Below are 13252 nucleotides of genomic sequence, written 5' to 3' on the forward strand. Positions count from 1 at the left end.
GCACACTAATCGCTCAGGAGGTGTGACCCTGACTGAGTCCTTCTAAAAGCCGCACAGTCTGACATAAACACTGCTGACAGGTTCGTTCTCTAAATGCAACATATGAGTATCTCTGTGGAATTCACATCAAATCTATCAATCGCAACAGTTTATCACATCAACAACATTGTTACCACTTCAAGCATCACTGGACAAATGTTTATCTTAGTGAGAGCAGTGTCTGTATGCAGTGACGGACTTTGATGTTCTCAGTCAGGATGATGTCATTACAGTGACTAATGGCCACTCCTTCATAGTAGCTATTTGAGCGAGGGTGTGGAGCGGCATTGTTGGCATCTTCATGTGGATTGGACCAGTATGACCAGTTCACTTGTGTTCAGTCCATCAAGCCAAACATGACATCTCGCGGCTTTGCTATTTTCAAATAAGTGCACAAATTAAAAATACAAAGGATTAGGATGTTTGTACATGGGGGGGACTATGATGTCTCATTCATTTGTTTGTCTGTTGGAGTTGGGCGCCACTCAGCCAAAACAATATTGACATAAAAGTCACAGCATTATCTTGATATCAATGTGTTCTGAGATTTACTGACATATTCAAAATCACAGAAATCTTTTTATTTATTTTTTTTTTTTTTACAGAAAACTGTGATACATTATAGTTTCCATTTTTAAAAACCTGTCTTTTTGTGCTGAAACATCAAAACAGTTGTCAAGTCATTCATCAAGCAGAAACAACCTTCTCAAATGTGGGGATTTGTTTCATATAAATCCCCACATTTCATATATTTTATATCTTTTGGGTTTAGAATACTGATCAGACAAAACAAGAGTTTCAAAGACGTCACGTAAAGCTCTGGGAAATTGTGATTAAGAAAATATAAATTATGGACTGATTACTTCATAATTTTTGTTTGTTACAATCCAACTATTATTTCAAAGATACAAGGCCAGACATATTATTCCATGAAGCCACAAGTTTTGTACAGTTGGAGGACATATTTGTTTTAACTGCTGCTTTTTTATTAATCTGTGGTCAGCCATTGTCATTCAGCTTTTTCTTCATCCTTAACAGGTTTGAAGACCTCTGATCATATTGGCTCCACAGCCAGCCAGGTGGCCAATCGGGCGATACTGAGGAGGGGGACCAACAGTGAGATTGGAAGATCCTCTTTCCTCACCAAAACTGCTTCACCCATCCCAATCCATCGCCACCGCCATGTCTATGCCCAGCGGAAGCCCAGAAAGAGAGGGCTTAAGTGCGCCTCTCCCTCAGCTAGAGTGCCCTTCTTCCCCTCCAGGCATGGACCCAGACCCCCTGTCAACAGGCAGCCCAGTGCTCAGCCCAGACTCATCTTCCCATGATGCAGCACTGTCGGCACCAGCAGCCTCCCCAGCAGACTCAGAGAACCTGAGTCCTGATGAACTGGAGCTGCTGGCCAAACTGGAGGAGCAGAACAGGTGAGATGAGTAGCACTTTGTGTTTAACTTTTGAAGTAAAAACTAAACATATTCATAACAACATAACTTATTATAGTTGTACAGTAGCAGGTGCAACAAATTAATAATGAAGGAATAGGTATATTTATACTTCCTAATAATTGACTGTTTGCCTTGTCCCTTCATAGCTTATCAACCCAAGCTAGGTCTGCCAAGCTTTGGGTTTCTCCACATGCTGAAGCAGTTCAGAGAGTTTGAAAGGTCTTTTTTTGGTCATTTTCAAAACCAAAAACACACGAGCCAAAGAAAAATGTCCAGCTAATTATGTTAATTACCAGGCCAAGAAGCACATCATATATTGTTTTTTTGGTGGCCCCACTGTGTGAAAACTAGTGCAGGATGCTGTCCAAGATAACTTTAGCAGCTCTGTCCTGGTCCTTTTTGAGCACGGTAAAGTTTTTATGGGAACCAACAATACCCAAGATAGTTTACATTGGTTAAATACATCAGTTAGTCCTCATCCTAAAAGCCATTCAGCATGTTAAAAGTACTGTTAAAATGTATGTACACACAGGGTTGTGTTTGAATGAAACAGTCTGTTCTTATTTTTCCTGATCATACATCAAGTACTACAATTAACAACAACGCAACTTTATTCTCAGTCTTTTAGCACACTGTAATGTTTGTAACCATCCAGTGCATATTTAAGACCCTTTTTAAAGCGTTCTGGTTTTAAAACTATTCTGCTTGAAACATTTAAAAGCCAGCAAGTCAGTCAAGTTTTCAGTTCATAGTAAGAACGTTAGCCCAGTTGGCTTGCTAGTTACAATGAGAAGCTTGCCTTTTCTGCCTGTGTATAAAATCACAAACCGATTGTTTAGAAAATTAAGAATTAGAATGGTAAATCTGCCACCATTATCACCTTTAAACTACACAAACAAGTATGTAAGGTTTGACGGACATAGCAACACTAACTAAAGGTCAGTTGTGACAAAAGTAATCAGTGTCAAACCTGTAAGGTAGGGTGAATGAGCAACATTAAAATGAAAGAATAATTTCACCAACAAACCAAACATGGACTAGAAAGGTATAAACTGTATATAGTTGACGCTTGAAATAAAATCTCTTGACCGAAAAAGGACACAACTCAAGAATAAAGGTGACAGAATGGATCAATGAATGTTCGAAGTGTAGTTACAATTTGACTTCAGAAGCTGAAGTGCAGAAAATAATGAGGGTTGACAGTAGTGTTAAAACAGTATCTAATTAATGAGATGGTCTAATGTGGGAGATAATTATAATACACTTTATGGTAGGCAATGAAAAACACAGTCTCTATAAAGAAGAAAGTTGTACAGATTGTCAGCAAACTAGATATCACCCTGACGTTTCACCAGGAACACCTGTGTGTGTGTGTGTGTGTGTGTGTGTGTGTGTGTGTGTGTGTGTGTGTGTGAGTTGTGACCCTATACAGAGTACATCTTCTGCATTAAACCCTCAAATATTGTGCAGTACATAGCAACCACTGAAATTACCGTCCTTAGTTTAATACCTAGTTGAAAATAAACCAAATATTGGAGAAACAACCAGAAGTCTGCTGAGCTAATGAAGAAAGTCTGTCCTTCACTGGCCATGCTAGAGCTTTTAAATTAATCTCTCCCTGAAAAAATTCAGGAGCACTTGAACATATCAGAAATTGCTGTATATTGTGAGGCTTAAAGTGTCACTCGAACCTAGTCTATTTTTTGTATGAGACGATTGAGATTTATGAAGTGTATTCAGCCCTATGACTGTTTTGAGGGGGAAAAAGTGAAGCATACAGATGGATAGCAGAGAAATTAATTATGCAACAGGAGATGTTTTAAAACGTTTCTATGGATGCAGACTGCAGCCACTGTGCTGCATTTAACTATGAAACAAAAAGTTTTACAGTCACCTTTTAAGTCCACAGTTTGATACTCATATAATGGATTTCGGCTGCTCCAAGGCTGTGGTCACAGTGATTTCTGGAGAAATATTGTAATACTGTGTTTTGCGCAGACCCCTTTGGGCTTGAAATATTGTCACTGTTCAGGTGTGTGTGCAACCAGTCTAGTGCAAAGGGATTTGTGTAAAATGACCACAAGTCAATGTCAATTTGACCTAGAATCACAAATGTGCATGTCCTACATCTGCAAGAAAAACACTGGGTAATAACAACAAATGGGTTTGTAGGTTAGTGTTGTAGAAAACCATAATAGGTGGTCACTGGGCACTACATCAGTATTTCTTTTAACTTATTATTTATTATATATTATTCTTATTTAGGAACATTTTAAATTTGAGAAGAAAGACAGAAGGACTAGGATAAGGTAACCAATTGTACATATGTAAAGTTCATTACACAGTGATTTAGGCACTGTACACTTAGTATTGAAAACAAAAAGGAGAAATAAAGAAATGTATTGTAAAAAGATCATTAATCACTTTCCTGAGGGTAACAATCACATTTCATCCAGTGGTTGTCATACAGTGTATATATATTTTAGGGCTGAACGATTTTGAAAAGGGCTCTAATTGCGATTATTTTGACTGATATTGCAATATGACTTGTGATATTGGAGGGAGTTATAATTTTTACACCTTTATTCTCATTTTCATTGAAAAACATATTTAAATACATTATGGTGTGATTTTTGCAAGGATCTGTACCGAACAAAGTTCTTTTCTTGAGTCTGTAGAATATATTGTGTAGGCCAGGACATATCTGCAGCAGGACAATACGTAATTAAAAATGGTACTTTGACACACATTTTACCTTTTAATAAATATTACGCCTCCTGCAATTTAAAAATTGTATTAGGCCATATTGGGATTTTGATAAGATTTCAATTAATTGTTCAGCTCTAATATATATCATTGCAATATCATTGTAATGATGATATAACATTAACACAAATATGTGTTGATACATTTAAAAGTACATTTAAAATGTCTCAATCAACACTACAAAGATTTTACTTTCTCTCAGAGTGATGCCCTCTGACAAGAATGCCCACTGAAATTCACATTTACCAGCATGACTTCTGTCGTCTGTTCCTTTTGTCAGTGTCTCTCCATCAGAGGAACGCCTCTATCACTAAACCAAATAATCTTTCGTTCTTACTGGAAAGTAGAACACATGCATGAACCCTCGATGCTACTGTATGTTCCTTCAGGAAGCTCATTATTTAATTAGTTCAGGATTTGTCTCTTTAGGGATCATGAAAATGTAATCACCTGTTTTCACAGTCACGTTTTAGAAAGTGACTTCTCCATTCAAGGGTAAGGTTTAATCCCACACAACTAACCGCACCAGATTCTCTGTGGGAAATGTCTGTACACATGAACACATGACCTCCCATAACCCAATACTGCAGAAAAATTATTTTAATTTTGATGAGATTTTTTTTTCTTCAAAAGAATGAGTAGCACTATGAGATATTTTAAGCGTAAGGAACCTAATCTTCACCCGGCCATCGTATGTTTCAGCAGAGGATTCAAATTTCAGGACGAAGGAGTCAAGTGACTTAAAAACATCTGACAATTGGGGTCGAAGTGTGATCTCTTTAATCACATAATCTCTGCTTCCTGCCGTCCTGTTGCAGCTATTCTCAAACATTTAAAGGAATAGTTCAACGTTTCGGAAATTATGCCTATTTGCTATATTGTCAAGAGTTAGATGAGAAATTTAAAACCATTATGTCTGTACACCAGCCAGCAGTCGGTTAACTTAGCGTAGCATAAATACTGGAAACGGGAAAACAGCTAGCCTGACTGCCCAAGGGTTACCAGTATTTGTAAAGCTCGGTAATTATCTTATTTAATCATGTTTGTTTAATCCATACAAAAATTGAGCTGTAAAAACAACAAGTTGTAGCTTTACAAGGGGTTATGTGCTGGACTATTTCTTGGCTGGGAGCAGTCACTTAGCATTGGCTAAGCTAGTAGGCTGCAGCTGCATATTTACTGTGCACACTATTTCTTAAACTCAAAGTCTAGGCTTGTAAACTCCTCTGCTAAACTAGCTGTTGTGACGAGCAGCAGTCTATGAACATGTGTCTACATGCAAGACATTTTCACCTCAAGACCAAAGTGACAAAAATACTTTATTATTTATATTCTTATACACACCGAATGTAGGCACGGCAAACTGGAATAAAAATATGGCGTTGGAAATGTGACTCCAACCTCCTTGTTTACAGTACAAACTTATTGTACTCTTTGTAGAAAAGTACAAAAACGTATAACTGCATGTTAGAAATTTTCTATAGTATTTTGAATTTACAGTACCTTGTTTTTATATTGCTTTTGCTTGCTCAACATTCAGCTCTGTAGTTTCTATGCACATAAAGACAGCACATTAATTTGATTGAGGTAGGTTAGTAGCTTGGCATTTGAAAGATATAAAAGATATATTATCTGATTGCTATCAGTTTGACTCACTAGTAACTAAGTTAAAGGCCAATTGATATTAAAAGGTAAGTTTTAAATGTTTTAGCCAGCTGTGTGTGTAATATTCTCGTGGGCCTCTGACTCCGTAGTTTAAGGTAACAAGCCCTGAGGCTTCTGGTGCCTCTGCAAGGTTGTCCACAAACTGTACTGATCCTCGCAATGTCACAGTCTGCCTCAATGTCACATCTGCCGGCCAACGACTCCAGTGTATCATCTTGTATAGGACAAACATGCTCTGTCATGTAATCATGGACCTTTTCCATCAGAAATAATCAAATATAATTTGAGCTTCTTATTGTCTAACTGTCTCTTCGTGCAGGTTGCTGGAGGCTGATTCCAAGTCCATGCGGTCGATGAGCGGTTCACGGCGCAACAGTGGCTCCTCGCTGGTGTCCAGCTCCTCAGCCTCCTCTAACCTGTCACACCTGGAGGAGGATACCTGGATCCTGTGGGGCCGCATCGTCAACGAGTGGGAAGAGTGGAGACGCAAGAAGGACAAACTCCTGAAGGTGGGGATCAGGGACAGGAGATGGAAAATTCCGAGATTATGATGTCACATTCAGCATTTTCCTAAGAATGAGTCATTGAATGTAACTAACAAGAAGATTATCAGCCTCCTCATTTCATTTTACATCTTATTGGTTAGGTTTCACAAGACGTTAACTAAGTAATTTTACAGAACAAAACAGAAAGAGGGACCTGTAAATCCCTGACTCATTGCACCTTCTTTCTGTAGAAGCTGGTTGGCGGTCTATATGCACACACAGACTTTGTCACTTTTTATTCATAAGGTCACAGTGTGCGTCTTTTGTAGCTGTGTGCATGTGTGTGTGTGTCAGAAACACAGAGCCCAGGGTTTATTTTTGTTGTTGTTCCCCTACCACTGAACAGAGATTGTCGAAGAAAACCTTCATCCTCTATCCCTAAATCTGTTGGCACACTAGTTTCAATACGAGTAAACCAAACACCTTTACGTTGCACTGCACCAGTACGTCTCTCTCTACATCCTCTTTCTTTCTTCCTTCTCTCTTTGTGTCTCTCTGTGTCCTCTGTGACAAAAAGAGAAAACCCAGGGGAAGAGAAGACTGATGAGACATGGGACAGCAATAGGTGTCGGGGCAAAATTTGAGAGCAGACAAACTAAGCAACATGACATTGGCAGCCTGCAAACTATACAGAAGCAAAAACAAAATGACAGTGTTTGGCTAAAAAGAAAAACCTGAGTGATACATCAGAATGTACAGAGTGGCTGTAATTATGAAATTATATTAACTGAAGTATTTCTATTCATCATTCCATAATTGATTCCTCTGCTCTCATCTGCCTGCTCTTTGCTCTCTCGCACTACATAAAGGAGCAAGGTATTAATCCTCTTTAATGTCTCTCTCTCTCTTTGCTCTCCAGGAGTTGATCAGAAAGGGCATCCCTCACCATTTCCGGGCCATCGTCTGGCAGCTGCTGGGCAATGCCACTGACATGCCGGTGAAGAACCAATACTCTGAGCTGCTAAAGATGTCGTCCCCCTGCGAGAAGCTCATCCGCAGAGACATCGCCCGCACCTATCCCGAGCACGAGTTCTTCAAAGGTCAGGACAGCCTGGGGCAGGAAGTCCTCTTCAACGTCATGAAGGTGAACACTGCCGCATTTCACATCACCTCAAGGTCTAAACTTGTCAGTCTTGATATTTAGCATCTATGAAAAGGTTAAGATTTGTGTCTTTTGGAATAAATGTCTTTGTTTGCACATGTATGTGTTGTTTGACCATGGCTACAGTGTTTTAAATTAAGTTATATAGTCATTTATGAAGTATTTTAACATGAATTCACACTGTGAGAGACTTGGTCATTGAGCCACGTTTCCACCGCAGGAACTATACCTCGGAAGGCTACTAATGATGCCTGTCTGTTGCTTTGTATGGCATATGTCAGCTGGTTAATTTGCCTAATCTTCGCAGGTCTTTAGACCACAGAAATACACACAACAAGGGGCTGAAGGAACCTTTTAGTTCCTTGAAAAGTAGATCCTGGAATTAAAAGTCCTGGGTACTTTTGGTGGAAACGCGGCTATAGTGTCAAATCAGGTAGTGTTCTCTGATACTAGATGGAGAGACGGTGTGCTGTTAACATTGTTAGGCATTCTGGTGGTTTAGGGGTTCAGGACACTGGAAATGTTGCCAGTTGCCTTTCTCATTCTTTAATTTTCTGTCAACTCTCAACTGGTTACTGTCCAGTAAAGGCTAAGATATATTTTAAAAAGCCAGCATTTATTGATGAGCAGAATAATGTGAAAAAGCATCAAGAAGATGTATCGCTCTGCACGCATGTTCATTTGCTAGCACATAACAAACAAAACGAGACCCACTCATAAATATCTTGATTATTTCTTCAGTTATTTGAAAAAAAATGTACATATGTTCCCAGAGCTCAAGGTGATGTTTTTTTTGTTCAACCAACAGTACATAACCTTAAAGATGTTTTAATTTACAGTTATATAAAACAGAGAAAAGCAGCAAATATTCACATTTGAGAAACTGGAACCTGCACATGTTTGGCATTTTTGCTTGATAATTTGACTAAAATGATTTAGTGTTTTGTTTTAGCATGACAGGTATGATTTAACAATAATCAAATCAGAGTGCCCATTTTGAAACATTTCTTCCTGCAGTCATTCAGAAAAAGATGCATCCAACTGGGACGATTTCAATGGCTGTAATTAACTTCTCCATTTTGCACTTGCCAGGCTGAGTGTTACCTTCCTAATGTAATTTTGTTCATGAGACAAAATCTGTAGGGAAACAAGGAAATTTGGAGATGTGTTGTTCACAGCCATGGAAACAAGCTTGTTGACCGTCTGGACATCAGTCGAGTTTGCTGGTAGCTCAGCTGCGCAGGAAATGAAGGGACCTCTGGTGACTTGTTGCTCACAGTCTGATTGTTCGGTCAGGATTACAGATGTCATCTGTGCTGCTTTCTATAAATACAGCACACAGCAAATGTTGTGTGATTGCGTGTGTATTTTTCAGGCGTACTCTCTGGTGGATCGAGAGGTGGGCTACTGCCAAGGCAGCGCATTCATTGTTGGTCTGCTGCTTATGCAGGTAATGATTAAAAACATATCAAGAAAATGATCCATAATGAGGATATTTTGCCTAAAGTCTCAGTATAGCATGTCTAAGGTTCCTTGTGTTCAGCCCCAGTAGATTTCTCTGATTGCTGCTACAAAGATAAAAAATAAAAAAAAATGTTCAACATAAGCAATGTCTAATTTATACCTAATGAGGGAACTTTACTCACCCCTCTCACCTCCTCCCAGATGCCCGAGGAGGAGGCATTTTGTGTTTTTGTGCGTCTAATGCAGGAGTACCGTCTGAGGGAGCTGTTCAAACCAAGCATGGCCGAGCTGGGCCTTTGCATCTACCAATTTGAGTATCTGCTGCAGGTAAAGAGAAATCAGGAGTGTCTATCAACAAACGTGAGGCTTGCAGTGTGACACTCATCCACTAAGGGGCAGCAAATCATTAAATTATATGTCCAGCACATCACGGCCTCTTTATGTGCTTTTGACTATATTCAAAGTATTTGAGGCTTAAAATCATGCTCTTTTTATTATTTTTCTTTTACCTTAGGAGCAACTTCCAGAGCTGAACGTACATTTTCGATCCCAGAGTTTCCACACATCCATGTATGCCTCATCCTGGTTCCTCACCCTTTTCCTCACCTTCCTCCCTCTACCTGTCGCCACACGCATCTTTGATATTTTCATGTATGAGGTAGGTAAAATTTTTGAGTGTGTTTTTAAGTATCAGAAGATGTACTTGATGTGGGTGACTGTATATATTCGGTGTACCGCTCTATTATTTCATCTCAACACATATAATCAAATATATGACCCGTCTTTAGGGCCTAGAGATTATCTTCCGTGTGGGCCTGGCCATCCTGCAGTACAACCAGACCGACCTCATTCAGCTGGACATGGAGGGCATGTCGCAGGTAAGCTTTTATTGTTTGACGAAATTAGTTTCATTTACAGATTCATCCACAAGTCAAATGGTCCACGTCCCACTTTCCCTTTTGCATGCAAGCTTACTGAACTACAGATCTGAACGACTGATCTGCGTCACTCAGCCACATTAATTCATAACAGAAAAAGAAACCAGGGCACATTCGACTGTGTGTGATGTTATGAACAGTCCCAAGTCCTTAGTGAAAACACACCAGTTTTTCAGGTTATTTCTTTTCTCTCTTGCTACTGGGGTAATATGCTGTGTAAATTAGGGCAGCAACTACCTTTCATTGTTATTTTCATCATTCATCATGATCTGTTATTCTGTCGATAAAATGTCAGAAGATTGTAGAAAATTTTAATTTCCCAAAGCCCAGGGTGGGTTCTTCTGAGTCTTTGTTTTATTTGACCAGCAGTCCAAACCTGCAATATTCACTTAATTATCATAAATACATGACAAAGGAAAACAGCTAATCTTCACATTTTAGAAGCTGGAACCAGAGAATTTTTACATCTTTGGTTTAAAAATGACTGAAATTATTAAGTCTCTTCTCAGTTTATGACATACAGTATGTTTTAACTAAAAATAAATATACCTGTAAACTCAATTACTCTAATTTAGTGATATGTTAATATATAAACTTAATCATTTATGAATCACAGTGTATCAGGACTGTCCTTGTTCCTAAAAATAAAGCAGCTACTGACTCACCACAAGGCTAACGTTGACCGTTAGCCGCTCTTCTTCACTTTTCTAAATCGTGTCTCCTTCTTCATAAAATATGGATGAGTATCTTTGTCTGTCTTGAGCGCTCTTATCTTCTGTGTGTTTCCCTCCGGGTCTGCCAGCATTTCCAGAAGGTGATCCCCCACCAGTTTGACAGCTGCCCAGACAAGCTGATCCTCAGGGCCTACCAGGTCAAATACAACCCCAAGAGGATGAAGAAGTAAGAGCACTCGTTACTCAGCTAACGACTAGTGAGGCTCAGGTGGACGGGCTTCGTGTAGCCCAGTAGGATTTGTATTTCTGTTTAATTGATGCTGATGATTTTGCACTGATTTGATCAAATGGACCACCAATCAACAAAGCACAGCAACCAAGCAATTAAATTCTTTAAATAATAATAATAAAGTTAAGGTAACATTGCATAATCCTGTGTTGTTATTTGTTTTCAGACTTGAGAAAGAATATACCACAATCAAGAACAAAGAAATGGAGGAACAAATTGAGATTAAGGTGTGTGTGTGTGTGTGTGTGTGTGTGTGTGTGTGTGTGTGTGTGTGTGTGTGTGTGTGTTCAGCTGTGACTGTATTTTATATATTTGTGCATCTTGTGGCTATTACAGAAAACACTTGTAGTAAGATTTTTATATATAACTCTTATGTACATGTCTCCCCTCTCTCTGCACAGAGGTTACGCACAGAAAACAGGCTGCTGAAACAGAGGATTGAGACGCTGGAGAAAGTAAGAGAGGAGCTTTGATTCCAGTTCATCTAAATGCTAAAATGAATCAGGTTTAGGCAGCATCATTGAGACGAAACAGCCAGATTGCTCAGCGTAGGACGTTCCACATTTTTGATCAGATCTAGTTAAAAAACTGTAATGAGATAATCCAGTGGGTTCAAATGTGTGAGCTCATTCTCTCTTCTTGTTGTTTGTTGCTCTTGGTCCTGTGTGTTTGTGGGTGTGGATGCTTGCAATTAGCCCTGTTTGCAAGCAAGGTGTTTTCCCTCTGCTCCAGCACTCTGATATTAAGCGACACTACAGTTTTGAATCTTCTCTTTCTCCCTGAAACATTTTTTGTCCCTGTGCGATGTTATTGCTGCCTCTTGTTTTTCTTCACCCCTACATTTGTTTCGAATGATTGACTCCTCAACCCTGCGATCTTGTTTCTTTCTTTTCCTTAAATTTCCTCTTGGGTTTTGTTGTGGTTTATCCACCCTGGTGTCCACTGTCTTTCTCTCTCTTCATCTCTTTGTTTCATCCTCTTTTTCCTCTACTTCGTTGCTGCACTGTAGGAGAGTGCTGCTCTGGCAGACAGACTGATACAGGTAGAGTACTGAAAACTACTTTCCCCCTGGCCTGGCTGCCCTCTGCCCTACTCACACCTCCCTCCTCCTCCTCCTCCTCCTTCTCCTCTTCTTTCTGCTCTCTTGCACTGCTTCGCCCCCTCTCCTTACCAGTAACCAGCCAAAAGTGCATGAAAGAATATTGTTTATGTTGTTCAGTCCACAAGACTGCTCTTTAATCCCTGAATGCATGTACTGTTTATCCATGTTGGAAATTCTGACATGAGGTTGTACAATCTCTGCATGTGACAAAATAAATTATTGTCAATACTATTACATTTTTTATGATAAATACATGTATTTAACCAATATGTGAAATAATTATCTTTATATATTTTGACATTTTGGGAAATGCACTTATTTGCTATATCGCAGAGAGTTGGATAATAAAGCTGTAGTGTCTGTTCGCTAAATATGAAGCTAGCCCGGCTAGCTCTTTCTCCTGTTTTCTGTCTTTAAGTTAAGCTAAGCTAACCAGCTGCTGGCTGTAACTTTAGTATTTAATGGACAGCTATTATATAAATCTTCTTTGATAGCTCTTTGTAAGAAAGCAAATAAGTATATCTAGTGTATGTGGTTATATATTTATATAATTTCCGAAATAAAACAAAATCAGCTATGCACCATGTAGGTAAGTTCCCCTTAAACATAATAATTGCATTCTGTAGATGCCCAGAATGAATCTTGCCCCTATGTAGTCTGCATTTCAAAGTTTAAACTGGACAGATATTCACCCCCGTCCTGCTCTGGCCTGCTATTCCAGGGTCAGGTGACGAGGGCACAGGAAGCAGAGGAGAACTACGTGATTAAGCGGGAGCTGGCGGTGGTGAGGCAGCAGTGCAACACAGCCAGCGAGAGCCTCGAGAAAGCGCAGGACACCATCAAAGAGCTGCAGCAACAGAGGGTAAACACCGACCCACAATGTCATTTGTGTTGAAAAAGAGATTTATTTCGGGCAGAAGCGGTTGATCTGAATTTCTCTGTTGAATCATTTATTAGGTAATTGTTCATGAAGTCAAGAGATATTTAAGTGATTTCAAAATCAGGGCAGGCTTAAATGTCTTAAATGTAGTTACTGATTAGTTGATACCAGGTTTTAAAGTTGGTACAACTAAAAAGTACTAATAGTGTTAAGGAATTAGTAAAATTAGTTAGTAAAATCCAACAATGTGCCTCCTTCCTGCAGGGTTGTGCAGAGGTCCGCCCAGGTTTATTGTGTTTTAGGATGTAATCACTGTGAAATTATTTTCACATTACTATTATTA

The 13252-nt window shown here is 39.2% G+C and overlaps 1 protein-coding gene across 2 annotated transcripts in view; it reads left to right on the forward strand.

Annotated features, from left to right (window-relative positions):
* The window catches only part of si:ch211-239f4.1 (EVI5-like protein), a 39996-nt gene that overhangs the window by 9327 nt on the left and 17417 nt on the right, over positions 1-13252 (forward strand). The window contains exons 2-13 of one of the 2 annotated variants that reach the window (XM_038713805.1): positions 1078-1463; positions 6235-6424; positions 7320-7544; positions 8938-9012; positions 9228-9353; positions 9541-9684; positions 9815-9904; positions 10767-10864; positions 11094-11154; positions 11329-11382; positions 11937-11969; positions 12751-12891. In XM_038713805.1, the coding sequence (XP_038569733.1) occupies positions 1222-1463; positions 6235-6424; positions 7320-7544; positions 8938-9012; positions 9228-9353; positions 9541-9684; positions 9815-9904; positions 10767-10864; positions 11094-11154; positions 11329-11382; positions 11937-11969; positions 12751-12891 (1479 nt within the window). In that variant the 5' untranslated portion in view covers positions 1078-1221. The remainder of the gene's footprint in view (positions 1-1077; positions 1464-6234; positions 6425-7319; positions 7545-8937; positions 9013-9227; positions 9354-9540; positions 9685-9814; positions 9905-10766; positions 10865-11093; positions 11155-11328; positions 11383-11936; positions 11970-12750; positions 12892-13252) is intronic. The other variant, XM_038713806.1, reaches the window with a different exon arrangement.

This window comes from Micropterus salmoides, unplaced genomic scaffold (assembly GCF_014851395.1).
Source record: "Micropterus salmoides isolate LMB-PRFRI ecotype aquatic unplaced genomic scaffold, ASM1485139v1 Ms_hic_scaffold_12, whole genome shotgun sequence".
NCBI lineage: Eukaryota > Metazoa > Chordata > Actinopteri > Centrarchiformes > Centrarchidae > Micropterus > Micropterus salmoides.